General features: G+C 43.6%; 1 protein-coding gene across 3 annotated transcripts in view; it reads left to right on the top strand.

Annotated features, from left to right (window-relative positions):
• Nucleotides 1-15,480, top strand: part of ADAM11 (ADAM metallopeptidase domain 11) — a 115,194-nt gene that overhangs the window by 57,695 nt on the left and 42,019 nt on the right. For all 3 annotated transcript variants that reach the window (XR_005779850.1, XM_040437472.1, XM_040437471.1), the window contains exons 11-12: nucleotides 2,403-2,569; nucleotides 12,045-12,129. Coding sequence is in view for 2 of the 3 variants with exons in the window: in XM_040437472.1 (XP_040293406.1) it covers nucleotides 2,403-2,569; nucleotides 12,045-12,129 (252 nt within the window). In the remaining variant the exon portion in view is untranslated. The remainder of the gene's footprint in view (nucleotides 1-2,402; nucleotides 2,570-12,044; nucleotides 12,130-15,480) is intronic.

Here is a 15,480-nt window from a genome sequence, read left to right as displayed (position 1 = left end):
CCAATGGGTGAGATTTATCAAAACTGGTGAAAAGAAAAACTGTCTTAGTGGCCCATAGCAACCAATCAAAATCCACCTTATATTTTTCAGGGTACCTTTGGAACATCAAAGGATCAATCTGATTCTTTGCTTGGGCAACTAAGCCAGTTTCACTCTTCAGTGTCCTTCCAGGTTCACTCTTGAGGGTCCTGCAATGTCTACTTCAGACATGTGTTACAGAAAGGTGCCCTTAGTAACCCTCTCTGGGTCAGTTGTGTTCAAAATAATAGCAGTGTGTTTAAAAAAGTGAATAAAGCTCAAAATCCTTCTAATAGCTTTTATTTCCATACACACAAATGCATTGCGAACACTACACATTCTATTCCAAATCAAAACATGAAGAAAAATATATACAATTTGTGTTGTTCCTCTAAAAAAATAAATTTAAGAAAAGTGAATATTAGACTGTTCAAAAAAATAGCAGTGTTTGTATTCTTCTTTACAAACTCAAACATTCACTATATAAACTGAAAAATGTTTGAAGATTTTGCTTTCCTTTGAATCACTTAACTAATATTTAGTTGTATAACCACTGTTTCTGAGAACTGCTGTACATCTGTGTTGCATGGAGTCAACCAACTTCTGGCACCTGTGAACAGGTATTCCAGCCCAGGATGATTGGACTACATTCCACAGTTCTTCTCTATTTCTTGGTTTTGCCTCAGAAACTGCATTTTTGATGTCGCCCCACAAGTTTTCTATTGGATTAAGATCCGGGGATTGGGCTGACCACTCCATAACGTCAATCTTGTTGGTCTGGAACCAAGATGTTGCAGGTTTACTGGTGTGTTTGGGGTCGTTGTCTTGTTGGAACACCCATTTCAAGGGCATTCCCTCTTCAGCATAAGGCAGCATGACCTCTTCAAGTATTCTGATGTATTCAAACTGATCCATTATCCCTAGCATGCGATAAATAGGCCCAACACTTTAGTATGAGAAACATCCCCATATCATGATGCTTGCGCCACCATGCTTCACTGTCTTCACAGTGTACTGGGGCTTGAATTCAGTGTTTGGGGGTCATCTGACAAACTGTCTCCGGCCACTAGACCCAAAAAGAACAATCTTATTTTCATCAGTCCACAAAGTGTTTCTTTAGGCCAGTCAATGTGCTCTTTGGCAAATTGTCACCTCTTCAGCACATGTCTTTTTTTCAACAGTGGGACTTTGGGGGGCTTCTTGCAGATAGCTTGGCTTCACATAGGCGTCTTCTAATTGTAACAGTACTCACAGGTAACTTTAGACCTTCTTTGATCTTCCTGGAGCTGATTGTTGGCTGAGTCGTTGCCATTTTGGCTATTCTTCTATCTATTCGAATGGTAGTTTTTCGCTTTCTTCCACGTCTTTCAGGTTTTGGTTGCCATTTTAAAGCAGCTGCGATCATTTTAGCTGAGCAGCATATCATTTTCTGCACTTCTTTATATGTTTTCCCCACTCTAATCAACTAATTTTTATCAAGGTACGCTGTTCTTCTGAACAATGTCTGGAATGACCCATTTTCCTCAGAATTGAGAGAAATGCACTGTAACCAGGATGTACAAAATTTGCTGCCTTCCTTCCTTAAATAAGGGCAATCATTTCCACCTGTTTTTCAAAGAATGAATGACCTCACTAATTGAACTCCACACTGCTATTATTTTGAACATGCCCCTTTCAATTAGTGATTCAATTACACAGAATCAGCAGCATGCATGTCATGACTGTTGGGTCTGTTGGGTTTCTATTACTCTACTACACCTGCTAGTAAATTATTTGCCATGTAGAAATATCAGTTCTACCAAAAACAGTGATTGATCAGGTTAGTGATGTCTGACTGCTATTATTTTAAACACAACTGTAAGTCCATAGGATGTGTAGAGACCAAAGGATGTTTGACCAAGCCAGAATATTTTTTAGCTAGTGATATACTTATTTTACCTAAATAAATACAAAGAGCACTTGGGGCATTTTAGTAATGATCCCCATCTAATAATCCAAGCAAAGAGCTGCTTGTGTTTGGTATGGCTCAGTAGGACTATAAAGGCTAAGTTAGATTAGCAGACATGATAAAAAAAACATTGAGTGAACTCTCTCATCTCCCATAATCAGCTTCACTTCGGGAATACTATTTCTATATATTTCAATGGTTTGCTGTTATCTTTACTAACAATATTATCTGATGGGTTAGTATAATGTTGTAGACAGTGCTAGGTACTTGCATGTATTACATTTTATTAGCCTTCCATAGCTTGTTAGTGCCTCTCTGAACTGGGATTGTCAGTATCCAGCACCTCTTTACCCCTTATACCTCCACAGTCTCCCTTCTTGGCTCCCTGCCCACCTTTTAATACCCACCCTCGTTTATTCCTGGCTTTTCCTCTTAGATTTTTAGGGAGCAGCTGAACACCAGTATTGTTCTGGTGGCGATGGAGACCTGGACATCTGGGGATAAGGTTGCTGTCAGTGAAGACCCTCTGCAGACACTGGCTGATTTCATGAAGTATCGGAGCATGGAAATACCGGAGCACAGCGATGCCACTCACCTCTTCTCGTGAGTCCAATGGGGTTAGCGGCACCTTATTATATAATCCATTGAACATGCCACTGTCATCCAGTCTGTCTCCCATCACTCACCGTTGTGTTTAGCTCACTGTACACCAATGGAATATGTTACTGAGGATCATGTCAGCAAGAGAAACGCTTTGTATAGCGTTTGCGTATTAGAAGGAAATGTATTCATTATTGTAATTTCCTTTGGGGGGTACACTACTAGATATAGCTTTGTCAGCAATTGTATCTGCAGCAATTTAGTGTCTCCTGTGTGCATCGAAAAACCTCTATTCACTTATGCTTGGATATTCAATTGTTCAGTGCTCTTTTTTCCTGGTTTTGTTTTTCCGCTGGTAAAAAATACCATGATCGTTTTGAGCTTTTTTTATTTCTTACTTACATTTTTCTTCCTTTTTTTTTTAAGAGTTTTTCCCTATACAGAAGGCTATGGGTAAACATCTTCTCTAGAGTGTGCTGGAATTTAAAGGGAATGGGTCATCAGAAAATGACCTATTGTTTAAGTCACATTTGTATGTTAAAGGCAACCTGTCACCTGGATTTTGTGTATAGAGCTGAGGACATGGGTTGCTAGATGGCCGCTAGCACATCCGCAATACCCAGTCCCCATAGCTCTGTGTGCTTTTATTGTGTAAAAAAACGATTTGATACATATGCAAAAAAAAAATGCAATTTTTCCATGTCACTATATTGAAAAAAATTTATAGAATCCTGCTATTTTTCACTGGCCACTAGGTCTAACAATAAGGCCTCTTGCACATGATTGTTGTGCATTGGGGACCGCAATTTGCAGTCCCCAATGCACGGGCAACGTCCGTGCGGCGGCCGGGACGGATTGAGACCCATTCAACTTGATTGGGTCCGTGATCCGTGCGCACCGCAAAAAAATAGAACAAGTTCTATTTTTTTGCGATGCGGAGGCACGGACAGAAACACCACGGAAGCTCTCCGTAGTGCTTCCGTGGGGTTCCGATACATGCTTCCGTTCAGCATCTCCGTGATTGCGGACCCATTCAAGTGAATGGGTCCGCATCCGTGATGCACACTGCACATGGTTCAGTACCCGTGTATTGCGGACCCGCCGTATGCGGGCTGCAATACGGCCACGGGGGACACACGGTCATGTGCAAAAGGCCTAAGTCATGATTTCCTGTTCTGTGCTGGTAACCTTTTTTAGTAGCTGTTCTCGTTATCACCACAGACAGAATTACAATGACAAGTAACCCCTCTATATAGATAAGACATGATCCACAATTCACAATACAGATGTAGTAGAGTTTACACTCATGTTTTATGAGACGTTTTATCTAAACTAAATGCGTTTAGCAAACACCTTCAATTGCTTTTCAATGGCTTTTGTCTCAAGATAACGCGATTTACTTAAGAAATTTGAGTTAAGGGCTGGAGTGTTAACCCTGCTACATCTGTATGTGATATCACAGTTTATCAGCTCCCTCCTGACCTCTGCACCCGCCACAGCAGAGCATGCCTAGAAAACTCTCCCATAGAAGTCAATAGGGTCAGCTCCTGTCCGTTGTGTCTATAGCCCATGTGGCTGCTTTCAAAAGACAGGAAGTCTTAACATATTGTAGGCCTAGTGGCTAGTGTGAAACTTACAGGATTATATACAGTTTTTTAAATATAGATAGTGACATGTAAAAATAAAAAAAAAATAAACTCACCAAAAATCTAAAAAATATGTTTAACATAAAAACGTGGTTAAAACAATAGGTCATCTTCTGATGACGCATTCCTATTACTAAAACTGCCAAGGGAGCACACAATGCCCCTCCAAAAAAAAAGATTTTTGAAAGATATAGTGGGAAACCACCTTCAAAGTGGTTGTCCGCTTTGGGCAATCAGCTTCTGTTAGTTGAGTCCTGAGATTATGTGGTATCCTGTTGCTAAGACCCGCAGCAAGTTGGTGTTACATGGTGCATTTATGGCAGTTTTTGATGCAGTTTTCTGAGCCAAAACCAGATGTGTTTTTAAGATGTTAGGCCCCTTTTACACGGGTGAGAATTCCGTGCGGAGTGCAATGCGTGAGGTGAACGCATTGCACCCGCGCTGAATCTGGACCCATTCACTTCAATGGGGCTGTGCACATGAGCGGTGATTTTCACGCATTACTGATGCATTGCGTGGAAATCGCAGCAAGCTCTATATTGTGCGTTTTTCACGCAACGCAGGCCCCATAGAAGTGAATGGGGCTGCGTGAAAATCGCAAGCATCCGCAAGCAAGTGTGGATGCGGTGCGATTTTCACCCATGGTCGCTAGGAGACGATTGGGATGGGGACCCGATCATTATTATTTTCCCTTATAACATGGTTATAAGGGAAAACAGTAGCATTCTTAATACAGAATGCTTAGTAAAATAGTGATGGAGGGGTTAAAAAATAAAAAACAATTAATAAACTCACCTTAATCCACTTGAACACTCAGCCTGGCATGTCTTCTTTATTTTATTGCTGAAAAGGACCTGTGGTGACGTCACTGCGCTCATCACATGGCCCATCACCATGGTGATGGACTATGTGATGAGCGCAATGACGTCAAAGGTCCTTTAGCCAGGTCCTGAAGAAAGTAGAAAGAAGAGGAGATCCGCTACGCGATCAAGTGGATGGGGTGAGTTAAATTTGTTTATTATTTTTAACCCCTCAATGGATATTTTACTAAGCATTCTGTATTAAGAATGCTATTATTTTCCCTTATAACCATGTTATAAGGGAAAATAATAAAATCTACACAACTTCGATCCCAAACCGAACTTCTGTGAAGAAGTCCGGCTTCGGGTCTGGGTACCAAACATGCCGATTTTTCTCACACGCGTGCAAAACGCATTAAAGCGCTTTGCACTCATGAGGAAAAATCGTGCATTTTCCTGCAACGCACCCGCATCTTGTCCATACCTCACACGCAACGCCCGTGTGAAAGAGGCCTATAGTGTGTTCTATCACCTTTCCTCTTTTAATGGTGTTTTACATGCCTAGTATTTTTTCAGTGGAGACTATAATGTCTAAAAAGACACCATTTAAAAATCATCAACACAAAAAGACTCCAGACTCAAATCATGCTGTGATTTAAAAACAAAAAACACCATTGACACAATGAATCTCAAGAGTGAAAAAAAGCTACTACAATAAACGCCTGTTTGTTCTCCATTTGAGGCCACTTGTACACGAGTGCAAGTGAAAGCACATTTCTGCAGCATATCCACACCAAAATCCATAATTTCTAAATTGCTAATTTTGGTGCGGATTAGATGCGGTTTTGCCGCAGATCTCACCTTTCCATTAAAAAGAATGAAATCCGCAGCCTAAACCGCAAACATAATTGACATGCTACGGATTTGAAAATCTGCAATGCAGGTAAATTTCTGCACGGAAACAATCCACAAAGTGTACAAAAAAATTGCGTAATTTTATACACTTTGCTGGTACTGTACTGCACTGACATTTTTCCACCCGGGAATCCGCCCAGAAAAATCGTGCGTATTCTGCAGCGTGTGCAGGTGGCCTAATATTTCTCAAAGACTTTCATGCAACATCTGAAACTGGGGTTTTTCCCTAAAACTCACCAGAAAACAGCAAAAGCCCTCAGGAACGCCAGAAATAAACCTATGTTTAAAAAAAAGCTCTGGTGTTCTTTCCACCACTTGCAGTTTTCTCAATATGTCATTTTTCAGTGGTGTTTTTTGAAAAAAAACATTCGTTTTTTGCTGGCATTTTTTCTCTCTAGAGAAGAGGATGAAAAAACACCTGGAAAAAAAGCCAAAAGCTTCAAGACAAAAAAAATGCCACCATTTAGAAAATAATAACAAATGCTTGTGCATCTGGAGCTGTTTTACAGCTAAAATTGCACCAAAAACCACATGTGCAAGACAAATGCTACTAAGGGCTCATGCACACGAACGTATTTTCTTTCCGTGTCCGTTCCGTTTTTTTTGCGGATCGTATACAGAACCATTCATTTCAATGGGTCCGCAAAAAACAAACAAAGGTACTCCGTGTGCATTCCATTTCCGTATGTCCATATTTTGGTTCCGCAAAAAAATAGAACATGTCCTATTATTGTCCGCATCACGGACAAGGACAGTACTGTTCTATTAGGGGCCAACTGTTCCATTCCGCAAAATATGGAATGCAGACAGATGTCATCCGTATTTTTTGCGGATCCGTTTTTTGTGGACCGCAAAATACATACGGTCGTGTGCATGAGGCCTAAAGCAGGAAAAGTGCAATACCACATCCGCAAAAAGGTCCGCACCCGTTCCGCAATTTTGCGGAATGGGTGCGGACCCATTCATTCTCTATGGGCCCGGACGTGAAGCGGAGAGCACACTATGTGCTCTCCGCTTCCACATTTGCGGAGCGCGGCCCCGAACTTCCGGTCCGCATTTCTGCAAAAGATAGAACATGTCCTATTCTTGTCCGCAGCTGCGGACAAGAATAGGCATTTCTATAGGGGGTGCCGGCCGTGTGTGTTGCGGATCCGCAATTTGTGGGTCCACAACACACCACGGACGTGTGAATGGACCCTTAGGGCTCATGCACACGAACGTATTTTCTTTCTATGTCCGTTCTGGGTTTTTTTCCAGACCGTATGCGGACCCATTCACTTCAATGGGTCCGCAAAAAAAACGGAAGTTACTCCGTGTGCAAAATATAGAACATGTCCTATTATTGTCCGCATTACAGACAAGGATAGTACTGTTGTATTAGAGGCCAGCTATTCCGTTCCATAAAATACGGAATGCACACGGATGTCATCCGTATATTTTGCAGATCTGTTTTTTGTGGACCGCAAAATACATACGGTCGTGTGCATGAGCCCTTAGGGGGTGTCACACACTACTTTTTGTGTATTCTTGATGTTTTTTGAGCCACTTTCTAAATAAATAAATTCACTACATTTTCTTGAAGTTCCCAGCAGGGAGAGCACAGTGCAAACTGATTTTACAGCTGCCATTGAGTTTACTGGTAACTGTATTAAATCCTATGCTAATTCCTCTTGTGGTGGTTGCAGGCAACCAGTTTTATAATGTACTATGTGAAGGGAAGCAGGAAACAGAGCTGTATGGGGGACATTTATGGTATAAATGTAATTATGCCAGTTGTCAGGCGTAAATACATTGAGAAATATTCTATTCAGAATGAGCGCCCTATTTAGAAAAAGCAAATGTTCAACTCTTTCCAGTAGGTGTTGGGTAAAGTGAGACAGAGCTCATTTTCATTTTTTTATTAAGAAATTCCTCCACTTAAAAATATAAGTACCTTCTTTACATTTCTCACTGGGATGTGGTCCTTACGAAATTTTGCCATGGGGCTCTATAATATAAGCGTATGGCCCTTTTACACAGGCCGTTCATCTGGAATGAAATACACTTGTTCCTGATCATTGTCCTGTGTAAATGTGCCGAATATTGTGTAAAATTGTGAGTATAACTGGCAATCAGCTCGTAGCAATACAACCACTAAAGTGCAGAGAGCTAAGAAATCTGCCTATGAATGCCCTCTCCTACTGGGATGGCATAGCCTTGTCTGGAGGTGAGCCTGTAAGCTTTTAAATGCCAGGACTGATTTTTTTTGTTTATTTGTATAGGCGTACAGTGGATAGAAAAGCATAAAGAAAGCGCACCATAGGGTAGTATGTTCCAGTTAGATATGACTGGTTGATAGAACTAAAAAATTGGAGGCTCGCCTTAAAGAGTTGTGCTATCAATAGGCACATCTCTACTGTGGGTTTAGTAGATTCGTGCAAACTCATGCGTCCACTTGTCGGTTTATGCTGCCGTGGTATCCAAAAGTTCCGGAGAGGATGCCCAAAGACAATATAGTAGGGATATATCAGGATACAATTAAGGCGCAAAATACACCGACCAGGACACTCGCATGAAGAGTAAGAGTCTTCTTCTTTATTGAGTTTTTTTCTTTTTGTATCAATAAAATAACCAAACAACTCGTTTCGGGGGTACTAAAGCCCCTTTTAACCTGATGAAGGGGGCTTTAGTACCCTCGAAACACGTTTATTTTTTTTATTTTATTGATACAAAAAGAAAAAAAACTCAATAAAGAAGAAGACTCTTACTCTCCATGTGAGTGTCCTGGCCGGTGTATTTTGCGCCTTAATTGTATCCTGATATATTCCTACTAGGACTGATCTTTTGACGCAGACAAGTCCTGCTCAGGAGTCTAGTGTAGTCCTTTCTCTGTATGGACCGCCATACAGTTGGCCGTCATGGATTAGAACTGCTCACTGGAGTAAAGGTTTTGATCAATAAATAGGGCTATTTTCTCACTTGCGTTGTTAATTCCGGTATTGAGATCCATTAAAGGATCTCTATACCGGAATTAAACAGATCTGTTTTGATTTTGTACATCAGGATGCATCTGTTCCGTTAGGATGCAATTGTGTGAAATAAAAACGGAAAAAAACGGCTCCAAGAAAAACAGATCTATCACCATTGACTTACGTTGTTTTCAGTGCCGGATCTGTTTTTCTTTGTTCTTATGACCGTACACAAAACCGCACCTTACAGCGGTTTTGTGTCCGTTCACAAAACGGAATGCTGACGAAACAGAAGACATCCTAATGCATCCTGTACGGATCTCTTTCCATTCAGAATACATGAGGACTATAAGGGAAAAGTTTTTTTTCAACAACGCAAGTGTGAAATTAGCCTAACAAGCGGCAGAATCTTCCTACTAAACGACCTATCTTCTCACTTCATCCAGCTCTATAACATTGCACTAGAAATGTGACAGGTTGTCTTTAATAACGAACATTTTTAGTTTTGCCTCCCTTTTTCGCATTGATGTTGCTGTTTGAAGCCTCATTTTATGCAGGAGAAATTATATCATTTTTAGCGCTGTTTTTTTGCGGCTCGACTTTCTATATTGTTTTATGCTGTTCGCTGTTTAATTCTTCAGGTTATTCCGTCTAGATATTACTATGTGTAGGTTTTATTTTATGTAATGTATGAACAATATAATGTATTTTATACTAAATCTTTTTTTTTGGGTGACTTTGTTAATGACATTTTTAAATATCATTATGGGAATACTCTTAGGTTTCTTTTTTTTTTTTAAACTTGATGCATTAGCATACATTTCTCCTGTATACTAACACCTTATGCTGTGTGTCTCTGTGACACGGGCCACTGTCACTACAGACTGAGGACCCCACTGCCCTCTGTGACAAGACCGCGGACTGTTAAGGGATTTTAAAGAAAAACATGAAGGACATTTTAAGGGAATATATTTTCATCTATGGCCACACCTCTGCTGGGAACATGTTGTAGTATGCATCTGTAATATAAGCCCCCCGCTATGTGGTAGATTGACCACCACTGGTAGACATACATAACTATCTACAGTAGCACAATAGTTTATTGGTGTTCATGAAATACAATACAAAAGAAACCTACAAAAACATTACCATGACACTGTGAATGATCATTCCCACCACAAACCATGTCTTTTTGACCATATACAACAGTTATTATTATATAAGAGGATCCATCACCTTTAATAATACTGTATATCGGTCTTAGAAATAATTGTATTTCCCATAATATAACAATTCTGGAACATCTTCCAACTATGTTATACTGTTGCTCTATTATTCCAACTAGAAATTTATGAGTGAATTGACAACTGCATCTTAGCAGTTGAGGATGTGTCCCCACACACTCTAAGGCCTCTTGCACACGGCCGTTGTTTTCCCGTGGCCTTATTGCAGGCCGTATATATGGCGGTTCCCAATACACGGGGCACCGGCCATGTGCATTCCGCATCACAGATGCGGACCCATTCACTTGAATGGGTTCGCAAATCCAGAGATGCGGTGCGGAACGGCAGCACAGAACAATCCGTGCTTCCGTTCCGCAAAAAAATAGAACTTGTTCTATCTTTTTGCGAAACGGACGGATCACTGACCCATTCAGGTCTGGATCCGTCCCAGCCGCCGCACGGACGTTGCTTGCGCACAAATGCATGGAACAGAGCCACAACGGTTGTGTGCAATAGGCCTAAGGACCCTTTGAGACGAGTGAATGTCTTGCTGCGGACGAGACACCCGGCCTGAACTCTGCAGCACTGCTGGGTTCACATAGCATTATATTGATTTATGATGCTATGTAACCTTTACAATTCTGGAATGTGTTGGATAACACTGACAGCATTATATCATCTAATACATTCCAGACCTCTATGGGTTACATAGCATCATAAATCAATATAATGCTATGTGACCCCGGCAGTGCTGCAGAGTTCAGGCCGGGTGCCTCGTCCGCAGCAAGACACTAGCTCGTCTGCAAGGGTCCTAACACTAACCAGTCAGTGTTGACGGTTTGTAGGGATACACCCTGTTTTACGGCGGTGGGGAAATGGAGATTTACCAGTAGTTAATGTATTTATAAACTTCTGGGAGGAATGAACGAAGGAATGGCACAATCCAGACTTCAAGAAAAGAGGCTTCAGCATTGTTATTTCATGGTGAATACAGTTCAAGTATTTACTAAAACATAGCGGTCAGGGGAGGTGACAGGTGCTCTTTAAAGGGTTGTCCGAGATAACTAGAAGTTAAAAATGATCATTACATATTCATCTCTTTCTCCAGTGCTGTTTTCTATGGCGCCAGTCTGGTCCTTCACCTGCTGTTTGTTGACAGACTGCAGTGGTGAGATGCAGATATACAGCACATGACCACTGCAGCCAATATGGCATGTGACCACTGCAGCCAATTACTGTCCTCGCCAGTATATAGCATGTGACCACTGCAGCCAGTTACCATCCTCGGCAGTATATGGCATGTGACCACTGCAGCCAATTACTGTCCTCGGCAGTATATGGCATGTGACCACTGCAGCCAAAAACTGTCCTCGGCTGTACATGGCATGTGACCACTGCAGCCATTTACTGCCCTCAGCCGTATATGGCATGTGACCACTGCAGCCAATTACTGTCTTTAGTGGTGTATTGCATGTGACCACTGCAGTGAATTACTGTCCTCAGCGGTACATGGCATGTGACCACTGCAGCCAATTACCGCCCTCGGCAATATATGGCATGTGACCACTGCAGCTAAAAACTGTCCTCGGCTGTACATGGCATGTGACCACTGCAGCCAATTACTGTCCTCGGCAGTATATAGCATGTGACCACTGCAGCCAAAAACTGTCCTTTGGCTGTACATGACATGTGACCACTGCAGCCAATTACTGTTCTCAGCGGTCTTGTGCTGTATACAAAAGAAACAAAACGGTGGCGCAGAGAAGAGTGCCAGAGAAAGAGGTGAGTATGTAACCTCTTTTATTTAAAGCATTGCTCAAATTTCTAATTATCTCGGACATCTCCTATAAAGATGACCTGTCACCCACCCTTGACCTAGTCAGGTCTTGATCCTGACTAAAGAATCACTACATTCTTTACTAACGTTCTCTCTTCTCTGCATTTAGAGGACGCACTTTTAAAAGTAGCCGCAGTGGAGCAGCTTATTTTGGTGGGATATGCTCTCCAACCAAAGGCGGTGGTGTGATCGAGGTGAGTATAATATAACCAAATCTGTCATTACGACAAAAAGAGAATCTTTGAGCAAAAACACGAAATTCAGTTTTGCCTGATGGATATTTACTCTAAAATGGGGTCTTGCAATGCAGAGATAGCTGGACTGCTTCCTACCTGCCTCTTCCACATCACGCCTCATGAACTTGTCTGGTCATCTGTATATATAAATCCTGCCTTTGCTAGACTGCAGCTTTCAGCAGAGGGTGCACTTATTTATACATAGGGCAGGATGAAGCTCACACAATAAAGGTCATTTCCTGATCTAAGTGAAGCAGACATAAAGAGATCTTTGGGTAAGATTGGTTTAGAGATCATGCTTCCAGGACAAAAACTGAATTTCTCACCCATATTCATTTGGGGGACACAGGAACCGTGGGTATAGCTATGTCCTCTAGGAGGCGTTGACACTAGTAAAAGCTGTTAGCTCCTCCCCTGGCAGCTATACCCCCTCCAGCCTGGAGAGAGAGCTTCATTTTTTTCTAGTGTCAATAGCAGGCAAGACCTCCCTGCTTTGCAGAGAAGCTCCTGAAGATTTTTTATTTTAGTTTGTTTTTTTCTCTTCTTTTAGGTGGGAAACAGTGGTCGCCTCTCCTCCCTGTTCTCCCGGGGGAGCACGCCAGTGTTGGTTCGCCACGCTGCCTCCTCCCCCCACAAGAAGACAAGGTGGACCAGGGCAGCCTCCCTCCCTGCATCCTGCCAGCCAAGGGGTCACCCGTCCAAGTCCCTCTTCCAGCGTCCTGCCACTACGGTGCCATTAGCTGAAGGGGTGACCCTGCTGGAACAAGAGAAAGGGTGAAGATGGCGGCTGGACAGATAAGTAGATGCCTGCTCCAGGCCATCGATGCCTGCTCCAGATATTGTGAGGGGCGTTTTCCCCTTTCTTAGGGGACGGTATTGCATTCCACTGGGTACAGTACGTACTGTTCTGGCATTATCACCGGTTACAGTGTTTACTGTAGACATTACCCCTTCCTTAGTGGGGTAATTGCACTCTCACTGGGTGCTGGATTCACCATATGCATTTCCTTCCATAAACGCGTAATCTCTCTGCCGTTGCATTCTGTTCCTGCCGTAAGCATGACCACTTCCGCTGGCAGCACTTGTCGTAGGCATCACCCCTTCCATAGGCGGAGAAATTTCACTACTACAGATACAGTACTTGCCTTATGTTCTGCCCCCTTCGGTAGGTGGACTATGTACAGTTACACTGGATTTAGTGCTGGACGTATGCATCTCCCCTTTGGTAAGTGGCGGCATTGCATCTCCACTGGGTTCTGTACCTGCCGTATGCATTAGCCTTTCCCCATAACCGTGCTTCCTGTTGCATTCCCCTTCCACAAGTGATCCGCTTACAGGGGAATACCTGAGCATCTTAGATTACTACAGTTCAACTACGCCACAGCGCTAGATGCCTTAGCTTCTTCTGTGGGGCGTGGCAACAGTTGATACCCGCGGATGCCGGTGCTCTGCATCGGCGGTGTATGGGTGCCGCCAGTGGATACAGTAGCTGTTTACACTTGGTATCCTTCTTATCTTCGGTGCTGGTTTGGAGCATGGTTGTGCCATCCTCTGTCTCTCAAAGGAGTTGCCTAGCAACATTTATGGGTCCTACAGACCACCCTTCTCCATGGGCATCCTCTGTTCCAGTCGGTCAGGACATTGTCCTCATCACTACGTAGTGCATGTGCCATTGCGCATATTCTGGAAGTACGTTTAAGTGAGTCGAGTGTTCACTGACTCTGTAGTCCCCCCTCAGTTGGGGGTTCTACCCTGACGCTAGCTTGCTGTCGCTCCTGTTCAGAGCCTTCCAGGTAAAGTGTTAAAGCTAGCTCTTCTCAACTGGGGCAGTATGGTGCCATGGCTCCTACGGATGGCCTCACGGCTTACCTTTAGTTGCGCCGACGGGGCAGGCGCTGGCTACTTCTGAGAGAGTGGTATTTGCGTTACCACTACATACTATGGTTCTTACTGCACAGCTCCTTCGTCAGGTGGCGGATTCTTCTAGATCTGAATTGGTGGCCTCTGCGGTATGGCCCTGTCCTCCGCTGGAGTATGGGCTAGCGATACAGTTGTGGCTCCCCTTACTTAGCTTCCTCCTCAGGCGGAGTTTTAGCACAGCCACTCAGTCCCTGCCTACATCTGCATTGCATGGGGTATTCTTTAGTGGCCTTCTATTCCAGAGTTCTGGACCCGGCTGGTGGGATGTGGCACGCTCCACATCTCTCCTTCTGCAGATGAATCCTTCACATTGGTCCTGGGTGACTTACCTGTATAATATATTCCTCTCTTAAGACATCACTAATGTCTAAGTCACGTCAGCCCTCTGGTGATCTTACTTCCCACCGCCCATTCCGGGGGTAGACTGAGAGACTCCCTACACCAGACGGAGCGGGGTTGCTGTCACGTCTTGCCGTGATGATAGACGTTCCATTCCTGGTACGGAACACCCTTCTATTTCTTCTTCCCCCTCGAACAAACGGCTGCCGGCCTCTCCCTTCTGTATTCCTGGATTGCGGAAGGTGTTCGAGGCGGGCTTTCTGCGTTGGAGTCACCCGGACGTGGACTTGATGGCTTCAAGACTGTCTCGGAAGTTTCTTACCTTCCTCTCCCGAGCAGAGATCCGGAAGCTTGCGGCGTGGACACCCTGATTCCCTGGTAAGGGTTCTCCCTCCTTGCGTTTTCCCCCCTTCCCCTTCCTACCCAGAGTTCTACGGAAGATCCGGATGGAGGGTATTCCGACTATCCTAGTCGCCCTGGGGATTGGCCGTCGCACGTAGTACGCCGACCTCGTCTCCTTCTAGGGGACGTCCTGGTCACTGCCACTCAGAGATGTCCTTCCTTCAGAGTCCGGTCTTCCATTAGTATTTTAGGTCTCTTCGTTTACCGGCGTGGCTATTAAGACCGCCATTCTATGCGAAGAGATTTTTTAGGCGGATGTCATCCGCAAGCCTGCATCGTCCAGGATCTATTCAGGACCTGGAGGTCCTTCCTGCGTTTCTGTGGAAGCCGAAGTGCTCTGCCAGATAGTTTTTCCCCACGGTCCTGTTCTTTCTTCATCAGGGTTGGACTTTGGTCTTAGTTCTTGCAGAGTCAGGTGTCGTCGCCTTCTATCCTTCCAGCGCTCTCAGGTTCCCTGGGGCCTGTGAGGACCTTCTTCAGGGAGTAGCTCATATGGTTACTCTGTACCGTCCTCCTTACCGCCTTGGAATCTGAGTTTAGTACTCTCAGCGCTCCAGGTTTTCCCTGGAGCCCGTGTAGGAGAGTTTCCCCGATTCCTGTCCTGGAAGGTAGTTTTTCTGGTCGCTATTACTTCCATCAGAACGGAAT

Source organism: Bufo bufo, chromosome 6 (genome assembly GCF_905171765.1).
Source record: "Bufo bufo chromosome 6, aBufBuf1.1, whole genome shotgun sequence".
Taxonomy (NCBI): Eukaryota; Metazoa; Chordata; class Amphibia; order Anura; family Bufonidae; genus Bufo; species Bufo bufo.
This window is presented reverse-complemented; position numbering and strand designations above follow the sequence as displayed.